The sequence below is a fragment of the Camelina sativa genome, chromosome 14 (assembly GCF_000633955.1).
Source record: "Camelina sativa cultivar DH55 chromosome 14, Cs, whole genome shotgun sequence".
Taxonomy (NCBI): Eukaryota; Viridiplantae; Streptophyta; class Magnoliopsida; order Brassicales; family Brassicaceae; genus Camelina; species Camelina sativa.
Genome location: NC_025698.1, coordinates 25,343,284 through 25,358,840, shown reverse-complemented (window position 1 = coordinate 25,358,840; position 15,557 = coordinate 25,343,284). Strand labels below are relative to the sequence as shown.

Here is a 15,557-nt window from a genome sequence, read left to right as displayed (position 1 = left end):
CAAACATTTCACAGCCACACATCTAAACAAATAGCTATACCTTATAGACTGCGTGGTGTATGGTATCAAGTGTGAAAAAATTGGAGCTTAAATTGGGAAGCTGACTGCCACGTTCGTATTGAGGAAGATGGAGAAATAATTCAACTTTGTTCTTGGTCTCGGTCTGTTCAACCACAGCACGCCTCTTAGCTTTATCCACTCGGCTTTTATCATCATACTGCATTTGTGTCTGCGGGACATCCATCCTCTTCTCTTTTTCTACTGCTACAGCTGTCTTTTCAGAAACAGAGGATGAGATGGGAGGTCTTTCTTTCTTTGGTTGAGGCTTTTTAGCAGCCTTGCCAGGATTAGCCTCAACAGACTCATCTGCATGTCTTTTTCCTTCGCCTAAAGATTAGCAAAAGGGAAGCATTCAGATGATTTTACATGTCACTTTAATGTAAACGGAAAACAAAGCAAAAATATTGAACGAAACAAGAACCTTTTGCAGCAGCTTTTGCTGCCCGTTGTGCCTCTTGGATGGCACGCCTTTCTGCTTTAGTGGTTTTATCTTTCAGCGATTTTGGTTCCTTTTCCTTCTGGGGTTTGGTGGTCACAGATTCACTCTTTCCTGCATGATATTCTTTCTGTCAGTACGAAATGCAAACCTAGGAGGAAACATCTGTGCATGGCAATAATTGAACGACTCAAATCCATAGCATTTCATATGGTCACAGTTGATACTAAACACAAAATAGGTATTTAACTTCTGATTCTAAAGGCAAGTCTAGTTTGGAAGTGGAGCTTAAAGACCCTTCTGTGGCTGGGCGGTATCAACAACTTCAGAGAGGCCCGTGGCCTCTGATCGAGGAGGGTACTTCAGGAGTCTAATGATCATTCTCCGGCCGTGCAGAGACGGCAATTTTGTTATTGGAGAAGACTGAGGCCTGCAATCCAGTTCAAAAGCAGAGATAGATGGTGATCAATTCCCAGCCTCGATAATGATAACAGCAACCGTCAAGGAGGATTTTGTAAAAAGTGATATTCGGAAGAAAACTTGATGATGCATTTCTGCCAATGTTGAAGACTCGCCTAAAAACTGACTTTGACGATAATGACGTCTATTGTTGCGAAATGTCCGCTTGCAGAAGTGAGTTAACATGAAAAGTACGAAGGTTGCGGTAAATGAAACTAAGAAACATAATGCTATTTCAGAGAGATCTAAGGGTCAAAGATGACGTTATTGAGTGGGAAGCTCCAAGTCAATTTCATACTTCATACTTAAAACACCTCTGTAAGAGCAACTGTGATAGAGAGGTAACTTCCTCAGGTGCTTGAATTTTTGGGAGTTTGTTGAACCACCTCTGCATACGGCACCTGCTTCTACCTATGTTTCTAGCTGATTCATTTGTCTTCAAAGCACGACTTTGACTCTGTGACTCAAATTCAGAGTCCAGCTATCAATAACCGTGGCAGGAATTGCTCACCAGACTTTGCTTCCAAACAAGACTCAACATTAAATAGTCTCCACTCATCATCAAAGCCGGAGAATAGTCATCTCTGCCTTCTCAAGACAAAACCAGAACTATCGTCAACCTGGCCGGAGAATGGTCATCCAACCAAACCCTGAACCGGACTCGCACCAGTCATGCCAAAAGCAAAAAGGAAAATAAGTCGCGTTTCCAAACCTGACTCCCTAAACCTCTCCATGAGATCAAACGCATAGCCAAGTTACAGCTAATTTCCTGGCCTCTACCTAGTCCCTACGGCACTACAGGCTGCCTCATCGGATGTAACATCATAAAGGTCACTAAACTCAATACATAAACTATACAAAGAGCTACACGCAATTTATTCAATTAGACCCTTAAATCGATTTGTATACATACCAGAAACTTCGGCGATCTTCTTCTTCCCTTCAGAAGCCGACGCGGTCTCAATTATGGTTTCAGACTCCTGAGGAGCTCTAACTGCTAAAGTCAAATCGAATCCTCCATTAGGAAAACTCGCCGATAATTTCGTCGAATCGCTCCGTTGGAACCCAAACAGAGAAACCGAATCCTCAGAAAACTCTCCGTTACTCGACGGTGGTGATGTTCCCAGAAGCGAATCCGGAGCATTGTAACTACCGACGTGAAGACTCCGATCATGAGCTAAGTATCGGCGAAAGGCGGCAGGTCCAGGAACGGGTACAGGAGCAGCAGCGTGAGAGGTTAAATTGTCAGAATGGTGACGCGACGGTGGAATTAATACCGGAGAGATTAGGTTTCCGGAGGGTGAATCGGAGAGAGGAGACGAAGACGTCGTTGCCTCAACCGGACCGGATTGGCTTCGATTCGGTCGTTGTGATGACTCCGGAGGCGGCTCGGTTGGTGTGAAGAAACCTACTCGACGGACTTTAGGAACAGCAAGAGCTCCGCGACGAGTATCCATGGAGAGACTGTTACTCAAAGTTTGGAAGACGACGATGATGAAGATGATGATGAATCTTTTTAGGGTTTAATTAGGAGAAGCGATATACAAAAGGGCTGAACAAAACGGTGGTCGATTGATAAACCAAAATTAAGATTAAAATTATTTATTTTTGCAATTTGAAATTAAATTATTGTAGATTGTTTGACCATGAAAGAATTAAATTAATTTGAAAGAAAAAGAAATTAAATTAGACTTTTATAACGTGTCAACACGTAATTAACCAAAAACGTTATGGAGATAATTCTATTGATTTATTTTCTTGAGGTAGTAAATGTCAAATCTTTTGCAATTTTGTTAAAAATCTAGATTTTCACTATTTACACAAATATATATGTTGTCTTTGTTTGTTAATTTGTGGCTGTTATCTTTGTTTGTTAATTTGTGGTTGTTTTATAAAATTTAGTATCTATAGTTTTAAGAAATTTTAGAAATCAATTATAAGGTACATGAAACTGTTTCTAGAAAATTAACACTATACAGGGTTGGTAAGATCAGATTGAAATCAAATTGTAAATTTAAAAATGAGCAAAATTGTCCAGTATAGCATATACCTTCAATTAGGAAAAAAAAAAAATCTAATTAGTATGAGAAGCAAATGAGAGTTAATGTAGATGATAGTAATGAATTTATGAAAAAAAATATTAATGAGGATGAATAATTTATAAACGACTAGGTCCAAGGGAAAACGGCCAAAATCTACCCTAACTATTTCTGAAACGCTTTTTTATACTTAAACTATAAACCCCAGCAAATAACAACTCCAACCCAATTTAAATTCAAATTCCCTATCCAAACTGTTTAGAATGTTGTAAATTTCAGCATCTGTTTTAACGGGGTTAAATGGTGGATTAACGGTACTGACTCAGATGACGATGTGACATTACGATTCAGTAAAACGACGTCGTTTGCAATTGGGGATTAAAACTAAATTCGAATCGAATTGGGGAGAAATTGATTAGGGGTTTTTGTTCTTCTTCTTCGCGAAGAGTGAGTGTCGAGAAACTGAGAATTGTGGGTTGTAATCGAAGGGAGCGATGTTCACAACAACTTGTCAGAATCATTCAACCCACAATTCTCGGTTTCTTGACACTCACTCTTCGCGAAGAAGAACAACAAAAAACCCTAAATTCGATTTATTCCCAATTCGATTCGATTTTAATTTTAATCCCAGTTGCAAACAACGTCGTTTTGTTTTTGCCACAAAATGACGTTGTTTTACCGACTCGTAATGCCACGTCGTCATCTGAGTCAGCACCGTTAATCCACCATTTAACCCCGTTAAAACAGATGCTGAAATTTACAACATTCTAAATAGTTTGGACAGGGAATTTGAATTTAAATTGGGTTGGGGTTGTTATTTGCCGGAGGTTATAGTTCAGGTATAAAAAAGCGTTTCAGAAATAGTTAGGGTGGATTTTGGCCGTTTTCCCGTTAATGGTTTCTTAGATAAAGAAACGAGTCCAGGAGGAGCAGCCTGGGTACTAAGAAATGAGAAAGGGGAAACTCTTATGCATAGTCGAAGATCCTTTGCTTCAGTTTTCAGCAAGATGGATGCTAGTCTTCTATGTTGGTTATGGGCATGTGAAAGTATGAAAAGCCTCAACTTTGATAAGGTAGTCTTTGCTTCCGAGGATTCAACTCTCATGGGAGCTGTTCAAAAACCTCCAGTGTGGCCATCTTTCAAGTTTCAGTCACGCTCTGTAGTAAATGCCCTGGGAAGTTTTTTGCAGTGGAAATTGTTGTTAGAAGAAAGAAGCTCTAATCTTGTCGCTCACCTAATCGCTAAGAGTGTTACAAGAGAGGATCGCCGTCAATCATATGTAGCAATCGGGTATCCCTTTTGGCTTTATAACCTTTTTGTCTCTGATAGTGCTTCTATTCGTTTATAGAGCTTTTCAAGGTGGCTATTTTGATTATCCTTACTTCTATTTTGTCTTGCTGGTTAGTGAGTACAATTGTAAAGTTAAAAACGTTTAACATACTTTCTAATATATATCATTCAGAGAAAAAAAAAAGATGGTTTCTTAGATATTCCATAAGAGTAAACCTTCCAAATTTAAATGTCTTTTTAGGTAAGAAAATGAAGCAGCCAACAGATTAGTAGGTTTAAGTGTATTTGTTTTCCAAAATAATTTGGTGACTTTAGGTGATATAAAATGAAGAGTATTTATAGTGTTTAAGTAAGATGGTAGAGTTTTTTTCTACCGTATATTAATTTTGAAATAGTTTTTAATCATTTTCTTTGAAACAATAGTGTTATTGTCGAATTTATAAATGATTTTACCTTATTTGTAAGATGCTTATGCTGATTTCTTTTTGGCATAATTTATAAATTGGTTCCTTAAATATTCCATAAGCGTAGACCTTCAAAATTTGAATGCTTCCTTAGGTAAAAAAATGAAGCAGCCATTACAGTAGGTTAAAGTGTAATTATTTTGGAATAAGCGTGGTAGAATTTGCTGATTTTAGGTGATGTAAACAAAAAGTATTTATAGTGTTTAAGTAAGATGGTAGGGGTTTTTCTACTGTACACACATTCTTTCATTTAAGATTAGTAAAATTCTTGATGAGCAAGTTTAGAAAATAGTTTTAACATAAAATTCTTTGGAAATGAGAAGATCTTTGATTTTCCAATACTCCAATTATAATTAGAAAACTTAAACATATTTACATCATGTACTCTATAAATCGCAAGTCTCTTACCCAACAAAAACATGCCATATAGGATTTGTCCATGATTAAAAAATAACTAATAAAAAAATAAACTCAACTTTGTTTCTAATTTTAATATTAAAAAAAATATTATACAACAAAAGAAAAATAGATCCCTTAATATTACATTTCTTAAACGGTTTCACAATCCTCAACAAAAATCCAATTCATGTTAGACTCAATCCATCTTTTGTTCTCTTGCTTTCTCCACATTTCCATTATTATTGTTTTCTAATATTTCTCATATATTTTTTTCCACAATATTTTAATCGATTCAAGTTTTTTGACTTCTCTATATTTTAGATTTATTGATCTTTATTTCAGATTCATTGTCTTCTTTTGTTGTTGTGTTTTTTTTCAAATTTTCAAAGAGTATGATTAACTATGATAGTTGGATTTATACAAAGCAATTAGAGAGACTCAACAATATTTTCAAAATTTGGTTAGGACATTAGTAATCACAATATAGTAGGTGTAGATGGTTGGTATTTGATAGAGGAAAGAAGGATAGAGGACTAGATGTTATGACTATAGTGTTATCCGAATTAGAGGTGGTGTTTCTTTTCTGGACCTTGAAGGAAACACCACCTCTTTAATTCAGATAACACTATAGTCATAACATCAAGTCCTTTATCCTTCTTTCCTCTATCAAATACCAACCATCTACACCTACTACTCACTTGAGGACAAGTTGGTTCTTCAGGACCGGAGTATTGATAGGTTACGACCCCCTGTGGCTTGTATAAAGAGAAAGTTAAGGAAAGCTAGAGTTGGGAAGAGACTTAGTTTGAAACAAAGTCTTTACTTATCAAGACAATGTGATGTCGTTTTATATGTATCGTTTATGTGGAGTCTGTATTTAAGAAGGAACCTTGGTTTAGGATTGGGGTATCAAATGAATAATTAACAAAACAATTCTTAATCTCTTTCTTCTTCTTCTCTCTGCCTCTAATCTCTTCTCTTATCTCCTCTCCGCCATTAACGGCGCAATACCTCTCTCCCTCGTTATTTCTGGTTACCTTTCTATTCCGATAATCTCCAAAGCTTATCATTGGTGCTTTCATTGACTCCCGATCGTATCGAATTTGGAAAATGTTAATGTTTAGTCAAGAAGATTTCAATCCGCTGCTTGAGATACATGAACGACTGGAGTTGGCGCTCTCTAACACCCGTGAGATAAAGAAGATTCTAAAACAAGAACGAGAAGCAGCTGAGCTTCAACAAATCCAAACCAGGACATCTAAATGTACACCGATGGAGCTTCCAGAGTCGTGTGTGGAACAGAAGGAGTGCAACAATTGCAGCGTCTGGGTTTCAGAGATGAAGAAACCTAATGATTCTGAGGTTGAAGAATCTCAACAAAACTTGAAAATTCTTGTGTGTGATTTGGTCGAACAGGTGGTGGATGTTCAAATTCAGAAGGCCATTCCAACAACACAACCCACACAAAACCTTGATATGCAGAAGACTTCAGGAGCAAAATATGGTAAACAAAAGCTGGTGGAAAACTCAACAATTCCTCTTGGGAATTTCGTAGAACAAGTTGTGTGCGTCTCCACCCAGAAAGTTTCTTATGATTTTGGGATTTCAAAACCTCCTTGCTCAAGACAGTCAATGTTTCTTAAAAATATTTTGGTGAAGAAATGTTTCCACAGAGCCCGATTTAAAAGAGGAAGGCAATGTGACTCTCTTGCTCTACCATTACGGGAAAGTCAACACGCAAAAGTTAAGAGATCTTCCATGGAGCATTGCTATCATTTGGTCGAGATAAGAAGATCACAGAAGAAGGATTTAGCTATAATTACAAGTCTAGGATCTGTTGTAAACAAGGGTATCTACAGTGTTACTAAAATTTTGGTGGGAGCTTGTGAGGTGAAGGAACAAAAGACAACTCTCTCTTGGATTAGGAGTGTATGAGAGCCTGGAGAATGGTTAGATGAACAAGCTCAATGGAACTTGTTGTTGAGATTTTATAGTAGCAATTGGGTGATGATGATGATGCAAAGGTTCCATGTTACAGATTTTAAGAGAATCAATGTTATGTCCAAGGAGTTTCTAGTGTCAATCCAGAAGATACAGAAAAGTCATTACATGTTCGTAAATGGACCCAAGGAGAAGACACAAAAGATCGATAGGGAGTGTAATTGGGTAATTTTGGAAGATTTAGCATCACTGCTACAAAATGTTCAGCGCTTGTCACTTCATCTTGAGGACAAGATGGATTTTTTAGGGGCCAGTAGTAGTAGGTGTAGATGGTTGGTATTTGATAGAGAAAAGAAGGATAGAGGACTAGATGTTATGACTATAGTGTTATCCAAATTAAAGAGGTGGTGTTTCCTTCAAGGTCCAGAAAAGAAACTTCATCGTTTAGCAGATAAACACACTTTTCCACTAATAGAGTTCATCATTGGACATTTGATTTTGCAGAAGACAAGACTTATGGAATTAGAAAGAATAAGGTGTATAATGGTGGTGATGTCTACAGGGCAAATCCGTGATCAGCAGGCTACAAGATGGGTACTTGGTATTCAAGACATAATTATAAGATGTTTTGAAATGGGAGTGTTAAAGTATGACAGGGAAGAAAAAGATGTGTAGGCTGATCCCATTATGTACAAGTTGAGGCCACCAAAGCTACCACCAAGTGAAGAAGTTTCATGGTTTAGGTGTCTAACTGGGTTGCCTGAAATTTCTGTCTGCAAAACGGGTTCGAGGTTTTGGATAAAAACTGAATTGCTAATGTAGGGTGAATGTAGTGAGAAACAGAAACGATCAAGTTCTTATACGAAGAAGAGACAAAGGCTTATTGATCAATACAAAGAAGTCTGGCTAATGTCAGATGGATCTCCCTTCATTCCAAAGTTACTAGATGACAAAAGAAAAAGTGTCTACATGCCAAAGCATGTGCTTGAGCGTCACCTTAGTATTAAAGATGTTGGGTATCCAGTGAAGTTTGACAAGCTCACCTCAAATCATTTTGAGAACCTTTTGGTTAAAAACTTTGCTTTTGGAGTGTCTCATTCACCAAGGCCACTAGAGATGATTATCTGCTTAGTAGGGTCAATGTTGTGGACTCCAACCGAAGTGAGGTCTCAGGATGGATATAGTGAGAACAACAAGGTGGAACAGATGCTGAGAGAATTGAACCAGACTGAAATTTATCTTATTTTGTTGCAATGGTTGGGAAATTTGTTGAGCATGTATGGGATAAGTAGGAGCAAGGCATCAACCTTGAGAGGGGAGGACATGAAGTGTGGACTCTGCAGATTAATGATGGGCCTGCAACTTGAGGACAAGTTGGTTCTTCAGGACCAGAGTATTGATAGGTTACGACCCCCTGTGGCTTGTATGAAGAGAAAGCTGATGACTAAGGTAAGGAAATCTAGAGTTGGGAAGAGACTTAGTTTGAAACAGAGTCTTTACTTATCAAGACAATGTGATGTCGTTTTATATGTATCGTTTATGTGGAGTCTGTATTTAAAAAGGAACCTTGGTTTAGGGTTGGGGTATCAAATGAATAATTAACAAAATAATTCTTAATCTCTTTCTTCTTCTTCACTCTGCCTCTAATCTCTTCTCTTATCTCCTCTCCACCATTAACGGCGCAATACCTCTCTCCCTCATTATTTCTGGTTACCTTTCTATTCCGATAAGCTCCAAAGCTTATCACAATACTAGTTATTTATAAAATGCATATTAATTTTCAAATAGATTTTTTAATCGTTTCCTTTGAAACCATATTGTTATTGTCGAATCTTATAACTGATTTTACCTTATTTGTAGGACATTATTATATATAGTTGTGTTAAATCGATTTTTGATATTTTATTTATTGTTTTTTGTGCAATTTTTAAGTGATGAACTTTGTAAATAACTTTTTAAGAAGTATAACTTAAAAGGTAGAACACCAACCAAATGTACTTCAAAAGTATTAATATAGATAAATGTTTTGCTTCTAAATTAGGCTTACTTTAATATAAATATTTTAAAACATATTTTTGTATTTTGTAAATATATATTTTTATTTAAGTTTAATGTTAAAAATATAGATCTTGGCGATTACTTTTAAGGTTTAGAATCAGACGGGTTTTTTTGTACGGTCTTATATATAGAAAATTAGGCGGTTTTAGATGGTTTTATGCATATGTTAATCAGTTTTCAATGAAATTTTAATATTTACTTAATTAATATATGTTTAAAAAAATAAATTTACAGAAAATTAAAAGTATAAGTTTTATTTCATAAATATATAGTTATCAAAGTTAACATATGTTATTTGATGTAACTTAATTGATTTAATAGTTCTGTTATGATTGATAAAAAAAATGAAAATCATAGTTTATTTGTAGTTAAATTATTTTGGATTTATTTTAATTAAACTTAAAATTTTAAAATTTTCAAATAAATATATATGTTAATTATAACCTTTAGGATGTTTTTCTATAGTTATAGGTACTATGTGATGAAAAGAATATGCTAGAGATCCGGTGCAAAATTCCAAGATAATAGTAACGTCTATATTTGAATTGCCAAAAGCCAAATTTTTAGATTGATATTAATAAGATTGCATTGTCGATGTTATGATAAATTTCAGAATTATCATTAAATAATTTAAGTAGTGATAAATTTTGAATAAGGTATTTAACAATTTCTAAAACGTTCATAGCTCTCTTGGATTTACAATCGATGAATTCTACTTCTTCCCTTATGGCATTGGGGAATGCCCTCTTTTGTAATATTTTTAACTTTGGAACTCTACCTCTTTGTACTTGTATTTGTGTTCTTGAATGAATGAAAACAAAGGGTTTGACAAAAAAAAAGGTAATTAACAATTTCTAAAACATTATTCAAGATTTTTAGGATGTTAATGATTTAAATACTTTAGGAAACAAACTATTTTTTGTTATATACATAATATTTTTTAGACTGTTTTGATTTAGTGGTTTTGTGGGATTTGAAATTAAAATTCAAAATTTTGTTTAATTGTGGAGTAGTTATGGGCAAGTCCAAATAACTAGGGTCTTACATTTGATTCTCCTTTCTTTACAGAATAATTGGGGTTCCAAATAATTGAATATTTATTTTATAGAATAAAGGGATGGTCAATCAATAATTAATGTACACATAGCCTTATTCTTTAACACAATATATATAACTGTTTAGTTATGCGTTTAATACCTTTCATCTGATACAGTTAGTCATGATCTGAATACGCATACATCGGGCAATACCCAAGATCCGCGCGTTTTAAAGCCTTAATTTACTTCATTACCCTTTTATTGTTCTTCCGATTTTTTTATGAAGAGGGCATTATATTATATATATAAAAAATTGTTTATTTTTTTTAGTCCCTAAATGTACTCCCTAATTAATATAGTAACTAGGGTTTACAAAGCGTGAGAGCACCAGTTCCCTAATTTTAAATTTGAATTCTTAAACATTATAAGTTTATAACTACAACAAGTAGAAAATAAATAAACAAAGCTAAGGCATTTCAATGGTGCATCAAAAATAATAGCTCGGATAGATAACATTGCATAAGCGCATAATGTCATAAATTGCAAATAAAAATTTACATAATGAAAATTTGTAAAATAAAAAAAATTATGTTAATTAAATATATTCAGTGGAATAATATTATATTACCAACATATACATATTTTAATAAATTAAATAATATTATTTTAAGTATTATTGGATAATGAAAATATAGGTTTATTAATAATATATTAAAAGCTGTTAAGAAATTGTGAAATTTAAATATTATTTGGAAAATATGGTATTCACTATAAACAATTATTTTCTTAATTTTACAAAACAATATTGTACGTAAAATAACAAAAATTCATTATGAAAATAAACAACATTTATCCACTTATTTGCATAATGATTTTTTTCTTGTATTTTTGGTGAAAATGCCAATATTCTTGATTGGTAATTTTTTTGTGTAATCGCATTAGTAAAATTATCTCGTCATTATGCGTGTTACCAATCAGAGCCAATATCACTTTTATGTTTCTACAAAATCAGATCTGGGGTACTTTGGAAAAAATAATATTAGACATTGGGAACCTCTTTAGTAAATATCAAAAGATTAGGTAGGAGTTATTTGTACAAACTCTTCAATATTGTGGACTATTGTGCACCATACCAAAAGACCGGTGAACATTTGAAAATAACAAAAAATAGGGTCATTTGGAAAATATGAAAAATCTGTGGTAACTAGTAAATCCGGAAAGATCTGTTGTAATTTGGTATATATCAAAAGATCTTAGGGTAGTACATATCAAAAGATCTAGGATATTTTTGTAAATACCAAAAGATAGACGTAAATTGTTAATACCAAAATATTTAGAGTAATTTGGTAAATATGTAAAGATTAGGAGTAATTTGGTAAATAATAAATATCAAAGACTTTGGGGGTAATCGGGAAAAATCCAAAGATATGGGGTAATTTGATAAATAAATAAAAATCTGAGTTAGTTTGCTGAATATACAAAAATTAGAGGTTCTTTGGTGTACATAAAGAGTTGGAATAATTTTGTAAATATCAGAAATACGAGGCAACCAAAAAAAAGTTAAGATCCCAATTTTGTTGATCATAGGCGCCAAATCAAACTTTAAAAGTCAGATTAATACAGACATGAGATTTCATTGTGGGATTTTGATCAAGTGGCTTCAATGGACAGTATATAGTCACTTGGAATTCTGTAAAGTAAAGAGAGATTTTCTTTAAAATTTCAAAAGTTGTTCACATGAGGAATCTTAATCATAATGTTGACTACAGATAAAATTAAAATTTTATGGAAAAAGGGTTGGGGGTAATCAAAACAGTTTATATACTCTTACATAGAAAAACAAAAGAGATAATAAACACAAAATATCAACATATATATAGCAATGATATATACGAGGTTTAACCGGTTTAAAGGAGATTTACAAATTACAATGCTACTAGACTAGACCCTAAATTAATTCGAACCTATGAGCTACACTGACTAGGTTATATCGGGACCTCAAAAACTTTTATGGACCAACAAGTTTATAATGGTGCGCTAGCTAGCTAGCTAGTTATTTTAATTAACGTTTGTAAAACCAAAAGCAAAGATACTCCAAAATCCAATTTGGAATTAATAAAGAAACAAAAACCAGGCAAGAAGATATATATTATTAGTTTCTAACAAGTAAATGTTAATTTGTTATAAAAAGAACAAATTTAGTAAAAACAAGACAGAAACTCCACGTGTTTGCATGCATGCGCCTTCACTTTCAGAACCTGTCTCCATTTGTTTCTCTCTTTCACTATTCTCGCACCTCACATCTCTCTCTTCTTAGCCGAGAATGGCTGATCGAACAAACCCTAGCAGCTACACCCAACAGAGACCCATCAACAACTCAACCACCGTCCCACGAAGTAACACCACCACCAACCACCCCCTCTCATCTCTTCTCCGTCAGCTACTACAATCACAGTCTCCTAATTACTCCGGTCAGCTCTTCGGATTACTCGCATTCTTCATCTCCGGTGGAATCCTCCTTTTACTAACCGGGATCACCGTCACCGCTTCTGTCCTCGGAATCATTGCTTTTCTCCCAGTCATCATTATCACAAGCCCTATTTGGATCCCTTTGTTCCTCCTCGTCACCGGATTCTTGTCCCTTGCAGGATTCCTCTTTGCTACGGGGGCTGTTGTGTCGTGGTTGTATCGATATTTCAAAGGCATGCATCCAATCGGGTCGGATCAGGTAGATTATGCTCGGAGTCGAATCCATGACACGGCAGCTCATGTCAAAGATTATGCTGGTGGGTACTTCCATAGTACGCTGAAAGATGCAGCACCTGGTGCATGAAGAGTAACCTTACGGGTTTGGTCTCATGTAGAAATTACACGTTTTGTATTCCCCTTAATTTGACTGTTCCCTATGTTTTTTTTCCTCTTTCTCTTGGTGTATTGATCAATAATGTCGGCCGGTGTTTCAGTGTTTGTATGAATGTCACTAAAAAGAAAAACAGCAAAAACGGGAGGATTTGTGTTTGTTTATTTGTTAAGTTGTTTTGATATAATTACTTTAGGCTGCGAAATAGATATGTCCATGTCAAATAATGTTTAGATTTATGCATTATATTCCAGTAGATACATAATTTGAATCCTCAATTCTTTTGNCGAACAAACCCTAGCAGCTACACCCAACAGAGACCCATCAACAACTCAACCACCGTCCCACGAAGTAACACCACCACCAACCACCCCCTCTCATCTCTTCTCCGTCAGCTACTACAATCACAGTCTCCTAATTACTCCGGTCAACTCTTCGGATTACTCNATTTGAATCCTCAATTCTTTTGTACTAGCTAGTGTCGTCGTGTCATTACTTCGGTTAAAACTCGGTAAATGTGATTTTCCTATAATTCATGTAAAGCCACTAAGAATTTGAGGTGAACCACAGTGGTTCTTTTATATTCAGTATCCAAAACTATCAAGTCACCTTACTTTTAGTTGACGAACGGAAGTAGAAATTGCCGAATAAAAATATCGGGCTTAGGAAGAAAACAAAACAGACCATCATTTGTATGTACCCACTACCACTTAATTAGTGTTAACAAAAAAGAAAGGGGGCTTAGGCCCATTATAAAGTCAGTCGGTTTAGTTAGAAATAATTAGGGTTAGCGTCTGTAGCAAGAAAAGAAACAGTTATACATATATATATTCTTTCTCTGCCGCTTCAAGGAGTTGATTTGCTTATTCTTGTAGAACAACACTTGAGGCTTGTAACGTCGTTCTTCTTCTTAAGGTTCTTTCCAATCTTTATACCTTTGTATCTTCTTTTGGTTTTATTTTTCTTGTCCCGTTCCTTTCCTTAATGGCCGTTTAATATTCTCTCGATCGATCGAGTAAACTCGTTGTATGTGAATTTTTCTAAAAAGTTTTTTCTGTGTTTATAGCTCTGTTTCTGGAAATTTTGGATTTGTACTTTTCGATTCTTGCAAAACAGGTGTATCTGATCAGAATTTGTCTTTAGCAAACGTATTATTTCGAATTTAGTATATTTATTTCGGATATATGCAACTCTGTTCCGATCATCTTGAAACGTTTATTTCTTTATAGTATCATAAGTTTGAGTTAGGCCAAAAAGATCAACTTATTCTTCTGCCAAGTACTGAGAATAGTGACCAACTTACAATAGTTATTAATTAGGGTTTAGGGCTTTTGATAGAATTCGAGATTTATCCTTTGTTACTTTTAGTGATGTGTGATTGATGATTAATTCTATTTAGCTGTACTCTAGTTTAGTTCGCTGAATCGATCTCTTAGTTGTACAAGATTTTTCGTTATTAACTAGCCTTCGTATACCGTGTTCCCTTGTTGTAGGTTAAAATGGGAGACAATCATACCAACGACGACAAGAACATTGTGATGTGGAAGATGAAGAAGCTGGTCAAATCCCTTGAAGCTGCTAAGGGAAACGGAACTAGCATGATCTCACTCATCATACCTCCGCGTGGTCAGGTCTCTCGCGTTAGCAAGATGTTGAGTGATGAGTACGGAACCGCATCAAACATCAAGAGCAGAGTCAATCGCCAATCTGTTTTGAGCGCCATAACTTCTGCGCAACAAAGGCTGAAGCTTCACAATAAGGTCCCTCCCAATGGTCTAGTGCTCTATACCGGCACTATTGTCAACGAGGAAGGAAAGGAGAAGAAGGTTGCTTATGACTTTGAGCCGTTCAAACCTATCAACAATACTCTCTACCTCTGTGACAACAAGTTTCACACTGAAGCTCTTAGTGAGTTGCTGGAATGTGATGAGAAGTATGGTTTCATTGTAATGGATGGAAACGGCACTCTCTTTGGAACTCTTAGCGGTAACACACGTGAGGTGCTTTACAAGTTCTCTGTTGAGCTTCCGAATAAACACGGAAGGGGAGGACAGTCTGCTCTTCGTTTTGATCGTCTTCGAACAGAGAAGCGTCGCAATTACTTGAGGAAAACTGCTGAGCTCGCCACCAGGCTATACATCTGTCCTTCGACAAGTCAGCCTAATGTGTCCAGGATGATAATTGCCGGTTTAGGGGATCTCAAGACTGAATTGAGTCACTCAGATATGCTTGACCCCCGGCTTACGGCAAAGATACTGAATGTGGTGGGTGTATCACATGGAGGAGAACGTGGTTTCAATGAGGCTATTGAGCTGTCATCTGAAGTCTTGGCGAATGTGAAGTTCATTCAAGAGAAGCGTTTGATAGGGAAATACTTTAAGGAGGTAGACCAGGACACGGGGAAGTATGTGGTTGGCTTGGATGATACGTTGAACGCTTTGGATTCGGGTGCTGTCGAGACACTTATTGTATGGGAGAATCTTGATATCAACAGATATGTGATGAGGAACAGT

The 15,557-nt window shown here is 35.5% G+C and overlaps 3 protein-coding genes across 3 annotated transcripts in view; 2 read left to right on the top strand and 1 right to left on the bottom strand.

The window, feature by feature from the left end:
* The window catches only part of LOC104742418 (probable translation initiation factor eIF-2B subunit delta), a 5,139-nt gene extending 2,623 nt beyond the window's left edge, over nucleotides 1-2,516 (bottom strand). The window contains exons 1-3 of the mRNA XM_010463420.2: nucleotides 1,869-2,516; nucleotides 482-610; nucleotides 41-387 (exon numbers count right to left, since the gene is read on the bottom strand). Coding sequence (XP_010461722.1) covers nucleotides 41-387; nucleotides 482-610; nucleotides 1,869-2,412 — 1,020 coding nt within the window. The 5' untranslated portion in view covers nucleotides 2,413-2,516. The remainder of the gene's footprint in view (nucleotides 1-40; nucleotides 388-481; nucleotides 611-1,868) is intronic.
* On the top strand, nucleotides 12,476-13,253 carry LOC104742415 (oleosin 16 kDa-like). The gene has a single exon (XM_010463418.2). The coding sequence runs from the start codon at nucleotides 12,508-12,510 to the stop codon at nucleotides 13,015-13,017; it is 510 nt and encodes a 169-aa protein (XP_010461720.1). The 5' UTR covers nucleotides 12,476-12,507; the 3' UTR covers nucleotides 13,018-13,253.
* Nucleotides 13,507-15,557, top strand: part of LOC104743973 (eukaryotic peptide chain release factor subunit 1-1-like) — a 6,145-nt gene continuing 4,094 nt past the window's right edge. The window contains exons 1-2 of the mRNA XM_010465001.2: nucleotides 13,507-13,959; nucleotides 14,538-15,555. Of these exons, the coding sequence (XP_010463303.1) occupies nucleotides 14,544-15,555 (1,012 nt within the window). The 5' untranslated portion in view covers nucleotides 13,507-13,959; nucleotides 14,538-14,543. The remainder of the gene's footprint in view (nucleotides 13,960-14,537; nucleotides 15,556-15,557) is intronic.

Excerpts from the sequence above, each read along its gene's own strand:
- LOC104742415 (XM_010463418.2), top strand. The coding sequence starts at position 12,508 with ATGGCTGATCGAACAAACCCTAGCAGCTACACCCAACAGAGACCCATC.